Source organism: Protopterus annectens, chromosome 4.part1, assembly GCF_019279795.1.
Source record: "Protopterus annectens isolate FY-2018-M chromosome 4.part1, PAN1.0, whole genome shotgun sequence".
NCBI lineage: Eukaryota > Metazoa > Chordata > Ceratodontiformes > Protopteridae > Protopterus > Protopterus annectens.
Window position 1 is genome coordinate 847,925,939 of NC_056734.1, and position 24,623 is coordinate 847,950,561.

The window sequence follows — 24,623 nt, forward strand, 5'->3', positions numbered from 1 at the left end:
AATGCCTAGTTACAAGTCTAACACTGAGCCATCCCCCTTAGCAACTACTATTCAGTGGCCTTGTTGTCTTCTGCCTGCCATTGACTATAATGGCAAAATTGTGATTTTGCCTAAAAAGCTTTTTTCAAAGTTTTATTTTTATTTTTGGGCCGATCCAGTTTGCACACCACTGCCTGACGCTTAAATGGCCAAGATCGGCCAAAAAAAAATAAAAGTTATTTTTTGTTATTTTGAACCTATTTTCCATGCCAATAGCCATATATTTGGCCATTGGCATGCCTTCCATGTTATATACACCCTTTATTTGGAGCTGTCATGGCTCCGTTTTGTAGTTTGCAGAAATGTACTCGGTTACTAGCTGACTACATTTCTGCAGGTTACACTACTCCTGCACGGATGGCTGCAAGCTTCCTTGATCACTAATTCACCTCATTTGTATGGCTTTCACCTGCAAATGGGGTAATTATCATACAGGAGCTGTGTCTGTGCAGGAATAGTGCAGGACCGCATGTGCACGTGCCAGGAGCTTGTTCCTGGATCTCTCTGCGGCCATATTGCCTCCAACAGCTCTTGCACTATTCCTGCACACCATGAAGACCTTGCTGAATCCCAGGGAAAGTAAAATGAAACTACAAAAATACATCAAATTCAGTGCTACTGACCATAGATAATAATAAGTACTAATAAATAATAAAATCCTACCTTTCCCCTGGACTCAAATCTTCCTACCTGTTTAGCCTGCTTACTTAACTACTAACAATATTTATGTGTCTGAACTTAGAGCTTAATAGTGTAATTGAATATACTTTGTATGCATATCCATAGCTGGTATGTATTATGATTCTTATTTTATTTTTTTTTATTTTCTTTTACCTGCCTAAGATATCATATGAAATGATATGTAATGATTGAAAAAACTTTTTATTGTACCTGTGTTTTTGTAAATTTACTCTGTCTATAGAGCTTTTCTCCCCGGGCCTCCACTGAAAATGGACATATATCCAGTTGGACTAGCCTGGTCAACAAATGTAAAATAAAATAAAATAAAATAAATAAAATCCATAAAACTACACTAATAACTTGGCTTAAATTTCAGAGGCAGCTTTTAACTTTAGAACATTACTAACTGAGCACTAATCATTTAACCCTGGATGTACAGGACATTGGTTTTAAGCTGCCATTGTAGTTCTTTAAACTCCAAAAACTCATCAGCTAAGCCACCCCTCTGTCCAAGATCTACATGGTCAATTATTATATATTTAAAGGAATGTAATTCATAGGTCTCTAAATGTCTGTAAAGGGCATTCTTAATATCTTTTTATCCTAATAACATACTTATGCTGGTAGATCCTAGTTCTAAAACTTCTTTTTGTTTCCCCACATAGAACACAGGGCATTTTTGACAGAGTGCTAAATAAACCACAACTTTTGTAATGCAACTATATTTCTCTTTTAATCTAATGAAGCCAAAAGTGACAAGCTGTACAGAGTCATCTTCCAAAACATATTTACACTGGGTGCATTGACCACATTTCATCATTCTTCCTCCAGAACCAACAATGTTCTCTCTCTCCACCATGTTTTTCAAACAAATATCTTTTTTATAAACAACTGTGGGGGTGGGTTCCACTGTCTTGGTGTACTCTGGGTCAATCATGAAAACAACCTGGTTCTTCTCTATAATGGCCCTAATGTCATAAAAATCACTATTAAAGGTCAAAATAAGTGCCTTACCAAAGTTGTGTACCTCTGTGTTTTTGCAAGGATTCCTTATTAGAGATGTACAGTTGTTACCCGTACCCAATAAGGGGGAAAAATAACTGTTAATTCTCTTTAGGTTGATCTCCTGAAAGAGTCTAAAAAGAAGCTAGGATAGCCCCTCTTCAGAAACATATCTTTTTAGACACTAAATTTCATTGGTTGTTTAATTAGGTTATAAATCATTATACAACGACCCCCCATTAATATTCAAAAATGTGCACGCTGATTGGTCAGCGTGCACGTTGTAAATCAGAGTTATAGCAATGGAAAAAGGTCCGGTCGCCCGGACTTTTTCCATTACTATAACTCTTTTTTTACAGCAACGGAGAACGCAAGAGCTTCGTTCCGTCACACTGTCTCGCTATGTTAAACGAGTTTAACATAGCAAGACAGGTTTAAAAAAAGCAACGGAGATTCTCCGTTGCTTTTTTTAAAGCTGTCTCTTTATATTAAACTCCTTTAACATAGGGAGACTGTTTGCAAAAAGCAACGGTGATCTTGCTTTCTCCATGGCTTTTTTTAAAGCTGTCTCACTATGTTAAACCCATTTAACATAGCGAAAAAGTTTGTAAAAAGCAATGGAGATCTTGCTTTCTCCGTTGCTTTTGCCCACAGCTCTGATGTACTGCGTAGGCATATGCATGCGCAGTACATCAGAACTGCCGCAGAATACCAGACAGCTACAGAAGGGCAGCAAGGAGGCATTATACAATGCCATTATTTAAGAAAAATAATTATTTTTTTTCTTAAATAATGTCATTGTATAATAGCAATAACCCACTTCTGGGTGTGGGTAATGCTGGATTTACCCACTGTTGGCTTTGTTTGGCCACTTGTGACCAAACCACACCAACCGTGGGTAAATCCAGCATTACCCACACCCAGGCGTGGGTTATTGCTATATTATCCAATCAAAATGCCATAGGTGGGCTGTTTAAATTGGTTGTGTGTAATGTCTGATTTATTCTGAAGAAGTCTTTTATACCTGAGACTAAAGCGCTAAATAAATTTCTAAATACTGGTTTATAAAATACAACCACACCACTGTTTGATGCATCATATTAACCAGGGTGTTTTAGTTGGGCAGAACAGAAATTTCAGAAATACTCTTAAAAAAAAAGAAAAAATATATAAATAAGCCCTGGTCACTCAGCAACACTGACAAATTAATCCGAACAAATTTTTCTACTTTTGTCAATGAAAACTGCCAAACTTTAAGGGATGGTTGCACTTCTAAGCAGCTAGTCTAGTGCTGAATTCAATGGTGTGGTTTACTGCAGAACATGGCAGAGTCACATAATAGTAAGCTGGCAGATAAGGGTGTAAATGCCTGCATATCTTCACTTTAAAATGCTGATCAAGCTACTTCTCCCTGTAGTACAACAGGTAAGACTTGAGTGGGTCAGGCAAAACAAAACACACACACACACACACACACACACACACACACACACACACACACACACACACACACACACACACACGTGCACACACACACACACACACACACACACACACACACACACACACACACACACACACACACACACACACATACACACCTACTTTCCTACTACTTATACAGACACGCACACACCTAGCTACCTCCTACTTATACACGCACACACACACACACACACACACACACACACACACACACACACACACACACACTTCTACCTTTACCTATCTACTTCTTACATACACGCATACAAACCCCTATCTACCTATTTCTTATATCCACACACCCCTACCTACCAATTTCTTGCACACACACACACACACACACACACACACACACACACACACACACACACACACACACACACACACACCTTTTAAACACTTAAACACAAACACACCCCTACCTCTCACTTGTACACTCGTCCGCAGTCCAAACGTCTTCTGGAATTCAAATTCCATGCCAGCTGTGGAAGATGAAGACATAAACCATCGGTTGCACAGACAGAAAAGACAAAAACAGGTTGCAAACACCTGTTCTGTCTGTGTGACTGAATGCAAAGGACATTGTTAAAGAAGAATGTCCTTAAAAAAAAAACAAAAAAAACAAGGCCAAGAATACAGCTTCCATGGGACCTGATAATATCCCTGGCTGTGTTCTACATGAACTACAAAGCGAACTGGCACAACATCTGCGTGCCCTGTTCCATCACAGCCTCACCTCATGCTTTGTCCCTACCAAATGGCACACTGCTACAGCCATCCCTCTCCATAAAGGGAGAGTGACTACAGACCCTGGGAATTATCGCCCCCATTAGCCTGATGAGTCTGATATGTAAAGTTATGGAGCGCATCATTATGGACCTTGTTAACAAAGATGTAGGAAATCTCCAAACTCTAGACCCCACACAATTTGGCTTTGTGAAAGGGAGATCATACCTGCTCAACCTAATTGACTTCTTTGAGTCAGTCAAGGTAAGGAAGTGCATACAGCCTACTTCGATCTGGCCAAGGCATTTGATACCATTCCTCACTCAGGAATTATTGATAAACTCACCAAACTAGGCATCAACCCCTATATCACTAGGTGGCTTGCTAATTGGCTCACAGATAGAACACACAGTGTGAAAGTAGTGGACTTCAAGTCAGACTGCCAACCAGTCATGAGTGGAGTCCCATGAGGATTGGTCCTGGGTCCTCTCCTGTTTGGCATTATTTCTCAGAAGTCCAGGCCAGAACAAAGGGACTCTGGGTGACCAAGTTCACAAATGAGTGCAAGCTGGGAGCCATTATTAACTCCTCAAGTGATGCAGACATCCTACAGAAAGGCCTCACTGAGACCAATGACTGGTGTCGAAACCATGGCCTTAAGATTAACACCAAAAAATGCATCACCATCCCCTTTGGTAAAAACTCAGTTCTCACTAATTATTGCATTGATGGTAGCCCACTGAACACTGGAAGTGTTATAAGAGATCTGGGGATGCAGGTTGTCAGCAACTTTTCTTCTACCACCACATTTTCACTGTGATCAGAAAGTCCTTCTATGTGGTACATCTCATTACCAAGGGTTTTGCATCCAAGAATAAAGCGGTCATAGTCTCTCTCTCTACTCTTCCCTCATTAGACCAGTCATCGAGTATAATGCCTCATTTGGCATGTACCTCACTAGACACCTGCAACAGCTGGAGAGGCCACAGAAGTACCTCACAAAGAGGATCCTAGGCCTTAAACACATGTCCTACATGGACAGACTCAAAAAACTCCAGCTATTCTCTGTCTCACATTGTCTACTAAGAGGTGATCTCTGCTTGACTTACAAAGCCATGTCTGACCCAGCTCTGTTAGAAATGCTACATCTAAAGAAATCCTAATCCCTCCGCACCACATGCTCCAGAGACCTCAACCTTATTACCACAATCAACAGAACATGCTGGAGGGACAGGTTCCTCACCCAGAGATTGCCCATGCTCTGGAATAGACTTCCCTTACATGTCAAGCAGAGCACCTCGCTGACCCTCTTCAAGAGAAATCTTGATGAGTGTATGGGTAATAGAAAATTCACCCCAGGGATCACTCCAATGGCTCTACTTGATAGAGGTACTGGGAACTAATGTCGGGTGGCACGATGCCAGGACACTTCTATGTGCTAGGCTTGTAAAGGCTCTACGGCCATTAGCCTAGTACACACCTATGAACGTATGAACGTAATAGCCAAATAAGCAGTAGTCTGTCTATTGCTCTGCATATCTGTAGTGGTGTAGAGCCCTTTCTAATAGACTCTTAATAGAGTTATACTCATGTCAATAACTATTGACTACACAGAAATGGCATTGCTGAGGAAGAACATTTGACTAGAAACTTGATATTTATAGACAGTGAATTACAGTGATATGAAGCTTGTGATGTCAGAGAAAATTACTCCAGATCAGTGGGTTGAGTGGGATAAACAGATGATAAGAAAATAGCAGGCTGGCAGAAAAGAAAGGGTAGAAAAAGATATAGGAATAGAGGCAGACGACAAGAGGAAATAGGCAGAGATAATTTGAGGAATACTGGTAGGGGGGTAGGGTATGAAAAGTTGAAGAGAGAAAATGCAGCTATAAATTAAGAGTACAGCAAGATTAGGAAAGGGTTGAAAGACAAGGTATAGAGAGCATGGAAAGTGAGAAAGTGAAGAGAAAGAGACACACATAGACAGACAGGGGGAGACAGATGAGAGACAACACCACAAGAAAAGCAGAGGAAAAGCAGACAGGGAGGGACATTCAGACAGATGATAGAGACAGAGGGCAGAAAGATACACAAAAAATGAGATGTCTTATAGGAAGAGTACAGGAAGGACAGGGAAGAGATTAAGTGGATCACAAGGAGGTAGGCATCCAACACAGACAATGAGAAAGACATGAAGGTCTGGTAATGGAGGAGGAAAGACTACAGACAGAAGATAAAGTGGTATGGGGCAAGAAGTAAAGGAGATGAAAGCTGGTGTGCAGATAGAGAAGAGGGTTTTGATGACTGGAGATGAGTTAACAATGGGGGTGCAAGAAGCTTAGTGTGTGAGTAAGGGGAGAACAGATATCATAAAATTGCCTTTGGGGCTTAGACTCAGTAAGAAGCTGGAGGAGGTGGCAAAGACGATCACCAGAAGGAAGGGATATATGTGCATGATCTGATGCATGTAAATGCCAATGACCCTTCGGATGAGACAGCTGAAGAGGTAGCAAGAATAACGAGGAGAAGTGACAGGGGGATAACAGGAGATGGGGTTGAAGGTAGCATTGTCTGAAGTGTTACTTGTACTGGTAACCAGTATGCTGCAGAAAGAAAGGATTAGTGAGTAAACTGGCTGCTTGCAGCAATGGACAAAACTTGGGAATGGTAGAATGATAGCAGAGACCGAACAGGGAGGCCATGTGTAACCCAGAAGGGATAGTGGCATTTAGTGCTAAGTTGGAAAGTACATTACAATGACTGTACATTTAAACTGAATTGGAAGGTGGGAGGGAGTAAAAAAGAAAATAGTCTCTCCACACCGCCAAGCCAAATAAAATTTATTAAAAAAACAACAAAGCTTTCAGATATAAAAAACATCCTTCCTCAGTGTCTTACACAAAAGAAAAGTTAAAACCAACATTTATACTAATAGCACATGACACAGCCATTAATTGATTAAGGTGAACACCCAGTTCTTAAAGATACAGAAACAATGATAAAAGGGATAAGAAGTATATACATATCTTCCTCTCATTTTTTTCTAATTTTCCTTTGTTTAGTTTTTAGAATAGATTTTAGTGTAACTTGTTTATTTAAGCCCGGGTCTTTTCAAAGCTGTGTCAGAGCAATTGTGAGCTAGATGAAGATTGAATAACAACACCCGGTTGACAGACATAGCAAACTTAGTTAACCATAGGCTAGAAATGCTAGCTTGAAGGTCTGAGGAATGTTTGTCAGATAGAAGAGAGCCCAACACTGAGCCCTCTGGTAACTGTTTTGCTTTCAGAAGAATTGTAAATTAATATTGGAAGATATGGTAATGTTCGTAATTTGCTCTTTCTATTGTCACTGTGCATATTTTCTTAATGGCATTGGTAACGTTCTCCCTGGAATATATCTATACATAGACTTAGTGCTAACAAGCAAACTTGACTGATCTATATGTCATGCAGTGCACAGTTCTTCCACAGAGTTCTCAGTTGGAATATTGACATAATGGAGGTCTTCTGTACTTCTAATATCTAATAAGCCTCCTGACATGAGACATACTAGAAAATGGAGGAAATATCTACCAGAACTGAAGAAATGAATCTTTAGTTGTGAAAAAAAACATATTTGCTGTCACAAATTCCTGTGTCTGTACTACAGAAGCATAGTTCTAAATGAAAACAAGGCTCAACTTCACCCTCGTGAATTTTTTTCTCTAGAAGGAAATGTAACTGAAAACTGAAAAATCTGGATCCATAAATCTGATTTATTGCTTAATGCAAATGAATCATCTGAAAAGTATTAAGAGGTACAATGTGCTCAATTCCTGCATGGTGTTAAGGAAACATTGATAAAGGTACTTAATTATTTTACTTTTCTTAAAGATAACAAATGACAAAATAGTACTTATCCAAAGTAACTTAGTGTGTCCACCAAGGTTCCAGGCATAAAAAACTCAAACTCAATGTAAAAACACAACTCCTGTTTAATAGAACAACAGGATAACAACAGGATAAGCACTTTCACAATAGTGCTTCATCAGATCCTAATATAAAAAATGAATCAGCAATCCAGTCATTTAAAAAAACATTCAACCAATCAGAGACCTTCCTATTAATGCTGCAATGGTCTTGCCTTTAAGGCAGGTTTTAAAGGTATAGTAAAATTTAAACCTGGCCCCCTGTGTGCCTGTAAAACAGCTATCCAATTCATCTCCCTATATTCAGTTTTATTACATAAATCACCCCCTCTAAGACCATTACTAGCTTGTACACTTCATTCTTGATTGTACAAGCTAGAATGGGCCCCATAACATGGATCAGAGCTATAACACACTGCATAATTGGCATTATTCAGAGATGCTCACACTAAAACCCTTTATTAACATGATAGCTGCACAATAAACTCTGTTGTAACATAAAAAATGTCACTGCGCTATCAGTTTTCTACAGTGAGCAAGTGTATAGTACAGTACAGTACAAATCAAAGATTTAGTCATATTAACATACAGGAAAAATGACAACATACAGGATTATTTGCAATGTACTGCACATTGTCAACAGTGTTCCAAGAAACATGACTGCTACACAAACTTCTCCCACAGGGTCATTGTGTGTGATAACAGTGCACTGGCCTTGAAAGGTCTGACAGGGTATTGGGGTGTTCACACTGAAACAGCACAGGAATGTGGCAGGACAACTTGCATTCCTTTTAGGGGCTGGGCATTCAGGCAGGGCACAGGGCAGCAATGCATAGTGTCATGAGCACTGGGTGCCACAAGTACCAATAACACATACTGAACAGCTAATGTAGATGCAACTCAAGGCATCTCAGCATGACTGATAACCATCTTCACTGGATACTGTTTGTATAAAGATAAGCCAAAATTTCTGAACCAAGCTGCCATGTTTCATTTCCTGTTTTGCATGCACAATGTCTCTAATTAACATAATGACACTCATTTGCATGTCATTATGTGATCAGCTGCATGCAATATATACCGTGATATTTTTCACTCTAGTGCAGTTGCACTACACATCTTTGAATTTTCCTCCCTCTGTGAATTGCCACTGACCACTCTATTTTGCCTAATTCAGTCAACTAGTTGTTTCTGAAAACCCCCAGTATGTCAACATGTGTAGGCATGGTAAGAGCAGTAAAGTCTATATTTTCATAACAGAGATTACCTGATGTTATATCTAGCAATGATTCTAAGTAAGTATGTCACAAATATAAAAGATCTGTCCATGAGTGGAAGTTCAGCTTAAAACATCACATTTAAACTATCATCAATTTAATGAAAAAATAGTAAACTGTCAGTTAACTGGAACTCAAGCAACCGGCACTCTCAAGCAACCAGAAAAAAAATATTGAAGAAATACAGTACAATATTCATGTGTTGCACTTTCTGTTTTCCCCCCACAGAAACATACCTTACATTTTTAACCAAACAAATATATAGGGTACAGTATTAGACCTATTTTTAATAGTAACTCTCAAGCAACCAGAAACTACAGTTACCCTGCATCTACCAATCCCCATAGGTGCCGGTTAACAGAGTTTACTGTAATGAGGAAACTCATGAGTAAGAGATGTAATAAAAGCTATGAAGACTGCAGCTTTTATAATTTTTGAATAGTTGGATTTCCTGGCATTTAACACTATGTGTTGTGGCAGTGAGCTGTTAATAAGCTGTTTCTAGTTTGGTAAAGAATTTGATTCCTTTAACCTGCATTTGTCTACTGTGTGACTGAGTAAGTCACTTAACTACAGAGTGCTCCAGGGTCACCTGTTAAAAAGGCACTTGTGTCCAGTAGACTTACCCTGCTAAAAGTATAAAATAAATAAAAGAATAATGGGCCCCATAATTTTAAAACATTTTAATCAGCGATCTCCCAACTGAAAAAAGCATGCAACCTTTATTCAATAAGCAGGCAACTCCACACTGACCTGAAGTGATAGTGACCTTCATATGCTACAGAAAAAAAACAGAAGGGTCTCTCTTACATCTAATGAATTGTAGTTAACCAACTCACAACTCTGCCTTAACCCCCCCCCCCTGAAATAACAGGAAATCTCTTCACCCCAAACCAAACCAGACATAAAAAATAACTTCACAATCACCTCCCCAAACAACATGAGAATTGAGATTATGCTCTATACAGAGCTGTTTGGGGTACCACTAATGAAAATCTAAACCTCATCATACATATAAATGAAGCAGTTACAAACACACCAAACCCCACAGCTGTATACAGAGCTGCATCCTACTTTACTAGCATGACTTAACAACACGTTGCCTCATCACTGCTCCTCCCAGTCCTTTTTGGTGCTCTCCGATATGACCAGTCGCCTACTTAGCCAGAGCAGGCAGCTCAAACAATACTATAACAAGATAGTTAAACTGACACCACAGACCCTACCCATCACTGCCTAACACTCAAACAGCGGTCCTGGCTCCATCTTCCACTTACTTTCACTTGGTATATGTAACCTGTGATGCTAACAGTTCTTGGCTTCCTCGTGTAGTAGCATTAATTTTCTTCAAAGAAATGTGGAGCTGTTTTAGGTGCTGAGAGAGTCTCTTCCCAATAAACTCTGTGTTTGTCTACTCTCATTCACAAGCACAGGTATCCAGTTTATAGATGAACAGACAGGGACAGACAAACAGATACCTTATATCTCCAAAGCATAATGCTAAAGAAGCCTTTAACATTATAACTAGATTTATTTAGAGTACTTTTGAAATTATTTTTCCAGATGTATGAAAATGCAAAAGTGTTACCTGCTTATTTTATAGTCTTTTGAAGAATTTCAAATTTTAGCCACTTGGTACAATTACACATTGTGTCTCTACAGAATGGTCTACTGAAGGCAAGTAAAGGCTGGCTGCTGTGTGTGTACATATTTGTGTGTGTTGGGGTGAGGTTAACAGATAATATGCTGAGACCTATAAACCTCAAGTTTAGCAAAATGAAGTAAATTATACCTACTAAATCAAACAGAGCAGCAGAAAAATGGTGGTATTCATAGTCATAACGCAAAGCGTTAACGTTATCCATGATTGTTAGAATCCAATTACATTAATGTGTGATGGCCATGGATAAGCCTAGGCAAAAGAAGTCATCATCATCTCCTTTTGCCTTATGTCGGTTAGGGGTTACCACAGCAGAACAACAGTCTGCAGAATGATTGGCAGCCCTGCACCCAAGCTTCCATAGGAGGCACACACATGCATACACTCACACCTAGGGCCAATTGAGAGGGTCCAAACCAACTACAACATATTTTTGGGATGTGGGAGGAAACTGAAGCATCCAGAGGAAACCCACACGACCATATGGAGGACATGCAGACTCAACACAGAAGGCACCCCAGCTGAGAATTGAACCGGAGAATCTGTTGCTGTGAAGTAGCTACACTAACCACTGCACCACCATGACCGCCCAGAGCAATGAAGTGATAATGAGATGTAAATGAGAAATGATGCAAAACAGCACATACTAATGAAACATTCTCTTGCCTATTTACGACTCACAGTGAAATTTTCCTATTTTCCACACTTTCTGCAGATTCATTATATAAAGAGGAGTCAAACCTATTCTGTCTACATAGTAATCCACAAAGATGCTGTTATTTGCTGCTAGCCTTTCTATTTCTAATAGTGAGATGCTTGTCTTAGCTGAGCTGAAACCACTTGCACCCAGCGGCACTCACCTGACAGGAAGGTGAAGATATAAACAGAGAATAACCCATTATAATTTTGATAATAAGGTAATGCTAGATAGGTTTAGAGTGGACAGGGATAATATAAGGATGTTAGTGAGTACATATGACCCCCATAGGGGTACTGGAGGAGTATGTGGACTTCCAAACCCTGTGTACACTAAGGTATGTATAGCTCTCTCTATATATACTTGTCATGGGGACCTTCCAGAGACAGACTGAGGACACAGTGGACATTTCTCAGCCTTCTTCCTTGAGGATACTGCAGCAGTTCTTGGATATACTGTTGACACATCTGGATAAGTATATCTAATTCCTGTTTTTTCATCATTATTGAGTCAGGAATATGCACTACTTTTATGGAGTGGCACATTTCCCTGAGGTACTCAATGTAATAGATTGCACCCATTTTGCAATTAAGGCCCTTTCTGGTCCATGAGGTGAGCAGTACCACAAAAGGAAGGGCTTCTATTCCTTCAGTTGCCAGGTAGCATGTGAAGCATGGGGGGCATCAACCAGCATCCTGGCATTTCCCATGATTGCCATATCTGGTACACTAGCTCACGCTACCAACTATTCATGTATGGTAGAATGCCCAGTGGACGCATTGTTGGTAAGTGGAAAAATATGTTTTTCTCTTTTTTTATCTAAGCAGTTATTCATGGTAAAAGACACTGCTGAATGCAAAACCACCTTTTCTTTGCCCCCCCCCCTTTCTTTCTTTTTGGTAATATGGATTTTCAAGGGGAACTGCAGAAGAGAACTTTTAATACAACCCTGTTCCTAATAAAAAGAGGGGTCTTTGGTCTCCTCGTGGGTTATTTTAGGTGTCTGGATAACTCTGGGGTCCATTCAATATGATGGATGTTTACTGCATGTTGCATTTTGCACAATATGATCCTGCACCAGTCTGGTGGTGATATCACCCATGCTGTCAGTGCAGCTCCCAGTTCCAGTCTTACTATGACTAAAGATGACCAGCTAGCAGCATTAGTAAGGGACCCTATGTTGAAGGCTTGTGCTCAGTATATGGCTGTGCAGGTAAACAGGTGGCGAATATTCCAGAACTATGAACCATGACATTCGGGTTACTGTTTCTTTTATTGTAAAAATCACACAGACTATATCTGATGCATGAAGTGATACATGTGGGCTATGATGTACACTGCATGGCCTACTGTCACTGTTCATCTCACATTCCTTCTCATCTTTAAATAATTATTTTTTTATTCCACAACAGATACTCATATTATTGCTGGTAAAAGTCGTGCCTGAGTACTCACTGACTCCTGTTCAGTAACATTGTAAGGCATCATATAAACAATAATCATACTATTAACTGTTTTGCACAATACATTCTGCACAGTTGGCATACCTAACTATGCACATACTGAATGTCCTGAAGTGGTACAATTATTAAAAAAATGTATTTCAGTATTTACATGAGTTTATAACTTGCAATTGAATGAAAACATCAAAAATTGTGTATATTATGCAATGTTTTCTCATATTGACATGTTGTCTATTGAGGTATTGCATATTGGATTCTTTTATTTTGTCACACACAATTTATGACCTTAAAGACAAAAAAAATAATTTGTGCTGTGATGAGGGTGGAGTGGCAGCACTGTTTGTTTACATGGGACAACACTCATTTTAATCCACAATTTTCTTGTTAGTGTTTCCCTGAATACTTGTGTATCACTACTTTTAAGTTGCAGGTAACCACCAGAAGTAGCAATGTCAGTGCATACAGCATTAATGGTATTAATAACTGCAAACATATGTTATTACATTCAGATTTCTTTCCACAGTTCCATGAGGTTTTAATCAATACCAATACAGGAATGAAATGCATACAGTTGCAGTGTTCTAAGTCCCCTTCCTCCATTTTTTAATAACTTATTCCCTTCAAGTCAAACATTGACCTGTTTTTGTGAAGGTCAGATTGTTAGCAACAGAAATGTCATACTTGAATCAGTGTAAGTCAAGGCCAAATGTGTCATACACGTCACCTAATGATAGGCTTGCTGAGACAGCAGGTGACTTTGAAGAGAAGCTGTCATGAGAGCTGGATCTTGAGTTGGTCCAATGTTGTGACCTATGTATTTATTTATTTAGTAAGATTTCATTCACTAGAGAAGTAGACTAGTCTATTGACCATTTTCAACCATGACCAGAGCTCAAAGAGCAGAAAATATATCACAGTCTTTCATTCAGCAATATATACAAAATGAGTACATAGCAAAATTTAGAACATAATAAGACTAAATACAAATAGAGTGACATTAAAATATTTGGTCAGCCTGCATTGAAAAAAAGTTAAATACAAAATGCAAGCTAACATGTGCATAAAATACAGCGTGATCATACATATAATACATAAACTCCTATATACATGTGAAATATAAGATGCCACATAAGAGGCTGAGAAAAGTTTATTAATTGTATTCTATTATCCATGATATGGGATGGTAAGTTATCTAAACATTGTCATGGTAACAGTTGCAGGTAGATTCAATAAAGAGGTGCTCTTTAAGTGCATCTTTGAAGCTTCTAATAATTTCTAGAGTATTGATGTCTGTAGGTAGATGGTTCCAGGTAGCAGATTCCAGTCTAAAGTAGGCTCTCTCATCTACAGCAGTGTTAAATGGAGGGCATAATAGAGTGAAACTGTTGTCCTTTTAGCCATGTAAAGATTGTCTTGTAAAGGGAATTTCTCTCTTAAGGGGAGCAGTGACCATGTCTTAGTGCCTTGTTAATTAGAGTACTTAACCCATTATAATTTTGATAATCAGGCCTACTTAATTTAGGTGATCCTACAGACACTGATTTGACAGTGCCGCAGTACCGGGACCAAGACTTGAAAGAAAGGTTCTTCCTGACATGGCCATATGAAATCTGTTGTGCTTGTCTACCCCCCGTGACTAATTACAGTACTTTCTTGAGAAGTACTTGTAGTCTCATGTGATCTACCCCCCATATATCTGGATGGTACCCCATCCTGTTCTCCTTCCAAGACCGGTTCTTACTTTAGTTTGGTAAGTCCTAACTAGTGTATGAATGGAGAAGGCTATGGATGCTTGGTGTGCCATTTGCATGTACTGCAGTAAGTCCTCACATATACTCTGGAGGACTCTGGTTCTTTCCAGCTGACTGACACTGCTCTAAGTCCTAACAATGTCATGGCACATTTCATTCTGGGCAGTCAGTGTTTTACGTGTTTGCTGGGGTAGCTGTGACAAATTTCTGTGCCTGGTGTCCATTTATAAATGTGTCACAATGGACACTGTTACCTCTGAATTTTTGCCAACATACTTAAAGTGTTTGTCAGGGTTTAGATATACTGGTGTAGAGGTGCAGGGGGTTTCTTCCTGCACAAGCATGAGTGCAATGTCAGCATGTGCTTGACTTTTTGATACGTTGTCACTTCCAGCAGAGTTACTAACATATTGTGAGGTTTGAGATTCTGCCATAAACTTGGGGACTGTGTGCCACTTTCTTCAAGCTGCCAGATAAATATAACTATGTTATTTTCAACAGCCATTCTGCTGCTGATCTCCTCCAAATTTATTGCTATAGTGGAACTGTTAATTTCTGCTATTGACTCTGTAAAAAGTGATTTGAAAATAGTACTGATAAACAGCATACACTATTGTATGCTTATTAAGAAAGTGTGTAGGACACTTACCATGCACACAGCCTGCATTGTCATTTTGTGCAGATGTGGAAGGTTCACTTGTTAATAGTAACTGCCTTGTGTAATCATTAACTTTTCAGTATGAATATATGCTAGTTTTTAAACCAACCTTTCTGAGCAAATGAGTATTGCTGGAGCAGACATTGGTAGTAGCCAGTGTCCTCACCACCTCTGATGCCATTATCTTCTGTGTCATAGTCATCCTCATGGAGAGTGTGGTGGTATTCCTCATCTGGTGCTAAAGGGATGATTGTTGGAGCACTCCCCACTCCCTGCAGTACTGGTACAGGCAATTGCAGTCTGCCTCGTATTGGCTTTAGAACATCCTTCCATACCATTTGCACTCTTCTTGCAGGGTGTTAATGTGCAGTTCCTTTCTCTGATTGCATTAATATCCACTATAAGTTGATTCCAGGGTTTTGTCCTCTCAGCTAATTTGGGCCCCCCTTTACCAAACAATCATTTACCCATGTCCTAAGGGCTGCCATGAGGATGTATTTTTTTTTCTCATGGCTGAAATTGGTTGCTTTCTCTGTCTTGATCCCTTGTTCTGCATCATTACTGCATATAAAAATTATGCCACAGTCTTGCACAAAAAAAAAAAACTTTTTATGTAATCATCAGTCCAATATCACAACAATTAAAGCATGCCTGCCATCATCATAAAAAAGGTAAGTGATACAAACCCCAGAATTATATACACATGCAAATCTCAGTCCAGCTGAGTAAAGTTGTGCTGTCGTAATGTCTGTAGCACCATAAATATATTCACAACAGTAAAGCAATTAGTTTGTTAACAGATTCATCCTTCCCATAGCCTCAACACTGTCTTGCATTCATAATACTGTCATTTTTCCTTTACCAATGACACTTAGAAATCTCCAAGTAAAGACATATGGATGCTCAGCCACCAAAACATCCTTCCCACTTCAGTACTGCACAATTAAATCACTGCATTTCTAACATGTATGCAAAATCACTAAATGACACCAAAGTAAATGATTTTATCAGTAATCACTAGTCTCCACACTGTCTGTAATTATTTTCTGTTTACAAATAACATCTTTACAGTATTCAGTAAAGTCATTGGAATATGCCCATCATATCAGTAAACAAACATTTCTTGATGCAAGATCACTAATTTTGCATAATTGTGAAGTGTTTCATATTAATTTATATTATTTGTACTATTTTTTACTACTTTAGGTTTCTTAAGTCATTTGCTGCCTAACTCGAGAAATTGCAAGTTAATATAGCAGAATTAAACTTTTTTATGTAAACTTGGGTCCATTTATGTGTTTTGTATGCAAAGTAGGCCCATTTGTGTCTATTTCTATGAATTGCAGTAATACACAGATGTGTATAATGACTTATGCATGTAAGTTGGTCTCGGCTGCTCATGAAAGTGGCCTAGGGTTCATGTGAACATCCCGTGGAAAAGTGTCATAGTCTGCAGCAGCTTGTACAACCTTGACAGATAATCCCGGGCCATCTTACATCATCTGCCACATCTTATCACCTCAAATCACTCATCAATTGTTAAGAGATGGTACTCATGCTAAATGTTAGCACGTTTCTTTGTGAAAACTCAATGATTTTTTTTTTTTAAGAGATGGCTCTCATATACAGAGGAATATGTTTTTTTCTTCAAAAAGTCCTCACTTGACATTCAGATTTAATACTTCAAAAAGGGAGCTAAGGCAATGCACAGCAGTAGTAGCAATTGTAAGTAATAAAAAAATTCTGATTGCATACAGACGTTTATCCACCATATAAAGTTAAATGCATTCCTTAAAAAAATGTCAGTGACAAATCAAATTTGGTAAACCAAACTTTCCAATAATAACACTATCTAGTCTAATGCTCATGCTGGTTAGTTGGGTTTAGTTTAGGGGATTTCACACCCCAGAGAGAGTGGTTCTAATCCTGTGAACCACATCCCTGCTCATACTTTCTTCAGTCTGGTACTGGCACTTCTAATGATGGCTGCACCTGTGAAGGTATGAGGCCATGCTCCAAGCTAGTTAGATAAGGAGACCAAGATTATGGTATACCTCCTTAGCTACTCATACTTAGATAAGATCCAGTTGTGCATAACAGTAAGTAAGTGGAAAAAGATAGAAATGTGGCAGGAGCTGGGTGACAACCTTGACAGAGATCACCCACTTGGCAAACAATGCCATCACCTATGACATACAGAAGCATAGGTCCAACAAGGTGGTGGAGAGGGCTGACCACATAACTGCAAGAAGGTCAGAGTTCAGTAGTAAGAATAACTTATTTTCCTTTATTGGTCATATAAATATAACATGTATATTATATATATAGCCGAGCCATTGTAAGTCTAGCCAATTATCCCTTGTGAGACTCAAACCCTGCACCTTGTATTTGTAAAGCAAACACCTTACCCATTAGGCCATCCTCCCAACCCTGCATTCCTTTGCCCATTTTTTTAATTTTCTTTATCTCCCATTTATGTTTATTTTTTATAGATCCAAATTCCTCTGAATCAACCCAGGCACATAATTCCCAGGATAAGGAGTTCACCCTCTGCCTGTCCAGGATGTCCCTGCAGGGTTGGGATGGTGGCAATGGTCCTGCAGATACTATGAAATGTGGCAGCCTAGCAAGTCTGACTGAATGGGGGCTTCAGGACTTAGCTGAGGACATACTGCAGCACATCATGGATAGATGACTTCAGCCAAATGAAGCTTCTCTTCAGCTGGTTGAAGATTTGCGGCCTCTGTGGGTGCTGACCACCATGCCACCACAGGCCCCTGCCCTCTCAATATTGGGTATTCCACTGCAGCAGCATCTTGCAATGGAAATGTTTGAGACTCTGTGTACTAGGGAGCCCTGCTAGCCATCACTCATCAGCACCCCTTCTTCCCTTATCCTGTCTCTTAAACCCTCTTACCTACTTCCCTCCCACACTACCCTACTATAAAACAATTGAAAACATGGGGGCAGAATATCCCCCTGCCAAAAACATACTACCCATCCTCTTCCACTTCCTCTCACATAAGCCTCTTGATGCCTTCCTGCTGTGTCTCAGTCCTTGTTGTGTCTGCTTTTCTTCAGTCTTTCCAATTTCCCCTTCCCATTCTTTAAAGCAATCAATAGGGTGTCCACATAAGGATATCCCTAAATAAAACATAATAAACCATTTTATTTTTTCAAATATTAAAAGTAAAAGCTGAACAATCTGCCACTTGCCTTAAGTCGTTCTAGTGTGACTGCACACAGCCATGTTCATCCTCAGTATGTAAGTACATGTGAAGTGATACAAAGCCTACAGCACTCATGCAGGCCTTCACATATTATTTTTATGTATGTTGGACTTTTATCATAAGTGAGCATGTGTTTCAAATGCCTTTGTTTTCCTTAGTCAGCACTGATAACATGTGCTGGGTTTACTTGCATATATGTGTAGCAGCACTTTTCATGAATAGCTGCTATGCTGCTATGAAGTTCCAGACTAGGAAGACTACCTACTGTCTTAGGTTCCTCTGCAAAAATGATTTGATAAAAATGAAGATTTTCTGCTGAATGAAAAAACAGTCTCACTGTTTTTTTCTAACTTTAAGTTCCCTCTGCCTCAAGAAATGGATATGCTTTTCCCTGAGGGTATGTGACCTCTTTGAATAATTAACTTGGGGGTATGTTGATGGCACAGCCCTTCATGTCAGGGGTGTACTGGTCATCTTCTGCCTTACAAAGAACAATATCTGTCGTTTTACAAGGGTTGAAATCCTTTAGTCCATGCAAGTCAACATTTTATATGCTGGCCTTCTAAGTGTAAAACCAAAACCTCCTCAAACATTGGGTTCTCATCCCTGTTTTATAGTCTGAGCTGAAATATTGCAATCTCTCTAATGGCAGCCTTTGTCAGGACACACCTGGGTACTCTGTTCTTTGATCTCCTTGCCTTATACCTGTTAAATCTGTGTTTCAGAGATTTGAAGTTTCTGATATTGATACAGTTCATGTCTTCCATTTAGGAAAGAGAACATAATGCATTCAAAATAACCAGAAGTAAAGTTCTCAAAGCAAAAAGTAAATAGTACAGCAATAAATTAACTTTCATGAACATCCTCAGTTTGAACACGGCACCCTCAAATACGAATTAAGTATGAGAAATACTGCACTGGAATCCAAGCAAAAACAAACCCCTTCATCACACAAAAAAAAATCTCACAAATAAAATGTGTATGTGTGTGTGTTTATGTGTGTGTGTGTCTGTGTGTGCATATCAGAAATACTTACTGTAAGATTATGCTCAACAGGGTTTTAAGGTTGAAAGTAATTCTGTTACAAATATGTAACATAAATAAGGTATAAAATAAAGCTTGCTTAAATGCAGAAACAGAGTTTAGTAATATGTGATCAGCATCCATACTAAATGATCGTGGCTTGGAAAATAGGGAATCTGCTGAATGGACTTTTTTCTTTTTTTTTTTAACATTTATTTACACACAGATTATCAGTGACATCTATGCACAATTGTGACATTTTATTACAATTACCAAATAGTGTTGCATGTAAACATTTTAACAATTATGTTTTAATAACAATAATGCTTTAGAAAAACTCAAGCTACTTGTCTGGCAATCAATCTTGCTTTAGATCATGTTTTCACAACATTTCCTATAACTATTCATTTAGTCTAGGAAGGTCTGAGTTCACATTTCAGTTAAGAAGTATTTGTGATTTGCATAAGTATGCATTTATACTACATAAATAGACATTATTTTATAATTAGCTTACATGGATTTCAATATTTTTTTATTTATTTAACTGCTCTGCCATTCATTTTACAAAGACTGTTTGACTAATACCATCTGTGATTTTATTTCTTTTTAAAATTCAAAACTTTAACTGTTTGCTGTGGTGTTACTATACAATTATAAAAAAATGTAAAAAACAGATATTAGCTTAACTAACACATTTATATTTACATTATTTTTATTTGCTGTTTTCTGCCTGTTATTCTTGTGCATTGTAACAGATGTATTTTATATGAAAAGAAAAAACATGCATGTCAGTCTCGTGACTTTAAATCTTTAGTTAAGCATGTCAGTCTTGTGACTTTAAATCTTTACTCTTATTAACTATTTTTATTTTATTTTATGCACTAGAACTGTTTTGTGTAACTATTTTTATTTAATTTTTATGCACTAGAACAGTTTTGTTTACCTTTTGACTATGCTAAGAATAGCAGTCATATGCTCTACTTTACTGTATTACTGATAAATGTCTTGCTTTAACTGAATGGAAGTTTTAAACATTTGAGAATGATATGTCCAGACATTAGATTTTACCATCCTAGCATGTATGCTTAACCATTTTCAAAACACAAACATATTATAAAATATATCTATTTTGTACAGATCAGCTGTAGTTTCCTGCTCTTTTCCAATGTTCTCTTAAGCTCAGCTAATTTATTTCCTTTATCTCGTAACTGATGTTTAAGAGTTTCCTGTAATGTTGCATGGTCTTTCTGACCTTCTTTAGTAACCTGTTCTGCTGAATCTGAAACTCCTATGCACTTTTGAAAAGATGTATGTATAACTTGTCTAAGCTTTCTGAACTCGTTGTGTCTGTCTTTTAAAAGTTGATTACATTCTTTTGTAACAAAATGTACTAGAGGTCCTGTCAGTAACTGATTTGACTTACATGTGGTGACAGGACATAACTGTTCAACATCTGAATATAATAGAAACACTTTACCCTTAGTTAATTCTGTATCATGAACAAATCTGTCTTCACAGTCTATTTTTTAGCAATATGATGCAATACTTTTTTATGACATAATACACAAAATGCAATTTTTGTTGAATCACACGATAAACATTTGTCATACCCCACATGGTTTTCTTTGAGATACCAGTCAAATATTGTAATACATTTGCATAATGCCTTAGTATCGACTTGCCCTGATAAGGTGTTACATTTACTAATGTGCTGTGTATACCAACATTGCAATTTACTAAAGCTTGGTTTACTCCTGCACGAATTATGTCTAATAATATCCATACTGTCTAATAACATCCAAACTGTCTAATAATATGCAAACTGTCTAATAGCATCCATACTAAAAAATGTGACACAGAAAAAAGTCTTACCAGTTAGCAAGAAAACAGGTGATCAGGCTGTTGTTGCTGATGGTAGGAAATTTTTCAGAGTCACTTGAGAAGCTGGTGAAGCACAACAGGCAGCGGACTGCTGTACAAAGTAGATATCCACCTTTTCTTGGAGAATTTATGGCACTGTGACTTTCCCGAACTGCAGTCTCACTCCAGATTTAAACGTCTAAAAAACTTTACTACTGCAAGCTGCATAAACTGGAATACTTCTGTTTAGGATTTACACATACGTACAAATGTTAGTTACTGCAATTTGACTGAAGTGACCCTCTGCAGGGCTTACCACTCCTTCTGTGTTCGAATGCAGGCTATCTTGCCATTGAAAAGTTATATGGAGCTGCTTACTGTGATGGATTTGAAGTCTTCTTAAGACACTCAGTCTTGCTGGCTGGATTCTGCTGAAATAAAAGTCTGGTTATATTTGCATTCACAGTCTGTTGCATACAGAAACTTGCAGAATATATACTGATGAGAGAATATACTTTACAGCATCAACTTAGAGGAGTAACAAATAACTTTTTATAATAAACCAGACGGACTAACGTTGCAGCTTAAAGTACTGTTCCACTTTACTTCTCATATAGTACAGATAATGTGAGAAATATAACATTACCTTGGGACAAATGTGTCCCTACCAATACCCCTAACATAACTGGATGAATACAGATCTTTATATACAATTTTAGTCATGCACACACATATACATTTACTCTTGATATTCTATTTTGGAGAATTGCTCATCCTGTAGAAACAATACTGATTGTTGCAGATGTTGACACAAACTGCTGACTTAATGATATTATTTTTCAGCTTTTCTGACAGTGTGAACATCCTGTTTTTGTCTTTAGTATTCTATTTGTATCTTTGTATAAAAACATCTGTTCTTGTGCCAGTGATAATAAATACAGAAAAACATGTTTTTTAAGGAAACACATTGTAACAGTGTCATAAACATGTCCCGTTGTCCATTCTTTTCATATGCAGAAAAACATGTTTTTTAAGGAAACATATTGTGTCCATTCTTTTTATATGCAGAAAAACATGTTTTTAATTAAACACATTGTCACAGTGTTCTTTAAAAGCAGATTTTGCATTTTTGCTCTTGCATACATCCTGTTTTTAAGTCTGCAAGGAAAAAATGTCCATTCAGCAGATTCCTTATTTTCCAAGCCACTGTCATTTAGTATGGATGCTGATCACATATTACTAAACTCTGTTTCTGCATTTAAGCAAGCTTTATTTTATACCTTATTTATGTTACATATTTATAACAGAATTACTTTCAACCTTAAAACCCTGTTGAGTATAATCTTACACTTACCTTTCTAGATTTAATCTTTATCTAAAAAATGTATGAGCTCTATCATATTAAAGCAAACACAGGTCACAGTTCCACTTAAGATGTAGATTCTGAGTTATTCTGCTGCCAAGGTACTATGCATATCATGGCATAGGTTTCTGTTTGGGTGTCTGATTTTTTCCATAAAGTTAGGAATAGATTTTCTCGCATTTGCCCAAAATTAATTCATGTTTCCCATCTACGAGAAAATGCAGAAATGTTACCTTTTTGTTTTATGTTACTTTTGCTGAATTTGAAATTTAAGCCATAGAGTAATGCAACACAGACTGACACTCTAGACTGGACTACAAAAGGCTAGCCTAAAATGTTTCACGTTTTTTTCTTGACTAGGTCCCACGATCAGTCTGCAGTGAATCCTGTAATCCTGGAACAAGGAAAGCTGTTCGGAGGGGAGAGCCAATATGCTGCTTTGATTGTATCCCATGTTCTAAAGGGGAGATTAGCAATCAAACTGGTAAGCAATGCCTTTTTTGTTTGTTTAGTCATTTGAAGTGATCAGTGGTGAACATTTTCAGACATAACCCAGACCAAATGAAATATACCTGTACATTTCAAGTAAATCACCTAGCATCTTTCTGGGAGCACAGAGAAACCCAGAATACCTGCAGAAAACCTAGGCAGATATGAGAAGAACATACAAACTTCATTCAGACATGACATGCAACATGAATTGAGGGCTGAACCCTAGATATTTGAGTCAGTAGTTCCAGATGATGCACAGCTAGATTTATTACAAAGGCTCATAATCATTTTTAAAGGTTTTAATGCTTCACATTATAAATGTGTTTATTTTTAGAGTAAAATAACATACTGTCAGGTGGAATGCGACTGGACTCTCAAGAGTTCCACTCAGCTGTGCTCACAGTTTTATTCATTTGTTTATGCTTTGTTGAAAGGGTTAGTCCCACTAGGCTAGCAGTCTCATTTCAGGGGAGACACAAGGTGGTATTGATACTGATTAGGGGAATTTTCACCACAGATCCAAGGAAATTCCCCTATGCGTTTTGATAAATGCCATGGGATCTTTGATATTCATCTGGGCAAAAAGCAAATCAATCAAAAGGGGCCTCAGTTTAATGTCTTACCTGAAGGATGGCACAATCAGGATTGCAGCATCCCCCATATTCTGCATTGCAGAAGCAGTACTGAAAAATGAATCCAAGTACATTTTGCAGGAACAGAACCTAGAGACTTCTGTGCTTCCGGCATCAAAAGTGAGCTGGCTACTTGTTGTGCCACTGATACTAAGATAGGGTCTAGTATTTTGCGACTGTGCACAGAGCCAGACATACCTGTCAACCTCTTAGTGGAAGAAATCTGGATATAGCTAAAAATAATGGGGGGACAAAGGCCAAAAATAGGCACAGATTTTAAACATTGCTCTTATAAACCTAGAAAGTTGCTAGAATTGTGGGTTTTGTGTTAGCACACATTTTCTGAAGGATATAAAGTCTGTCATTGTTTATTGACTTCAGACTTCAATGATTTTTCCAGAAAAACACAGGCATTATGAGAAACAGACCAGAAATATGAGGCAAAATTCTGGACAGCTGAAAAGTTTGGTCCCAGATAGTTTGACCCTTCCCTGATGGAGTGCATAGGTGTTTGAACTTTGTAGTAAGCAAGATCAATTGTTGGAATCAAAGCCTAACAAACAGGATAAAAGCAGCAGTAGCAGCATTACTTCATAGGTTCATAGGTGCATACTAGGCTATCTACCCTGAAGGGCCATTTTAAGTCAGGCCAATAATCTAACATTGGTATC

General features: G+C 38.2%; 1 protein-coding gene across 1 annotated transcript in view; it reads left to right on the forward strand.

The window, feature by feature from the left end:
- The window catches only part of LOC122801327 (extracellular calcium-sensing receptor-like), a 216,826-nt gene that overhangs the window by 167,959 nt on the left and 24,244 nt on the right, over positions 1–24,623 (forward strand). Inside the window, exon 5 of the mRNA XM_044070868.1 lies at positions 23,189–23,312. Coding sequence (XP_043926803.1) covers positions 23,189–23,312 — 124 coding nt within the window. The remainder of the gene's footprint in view (positions 1–23,188; positions 23,313–24,623) is intronic.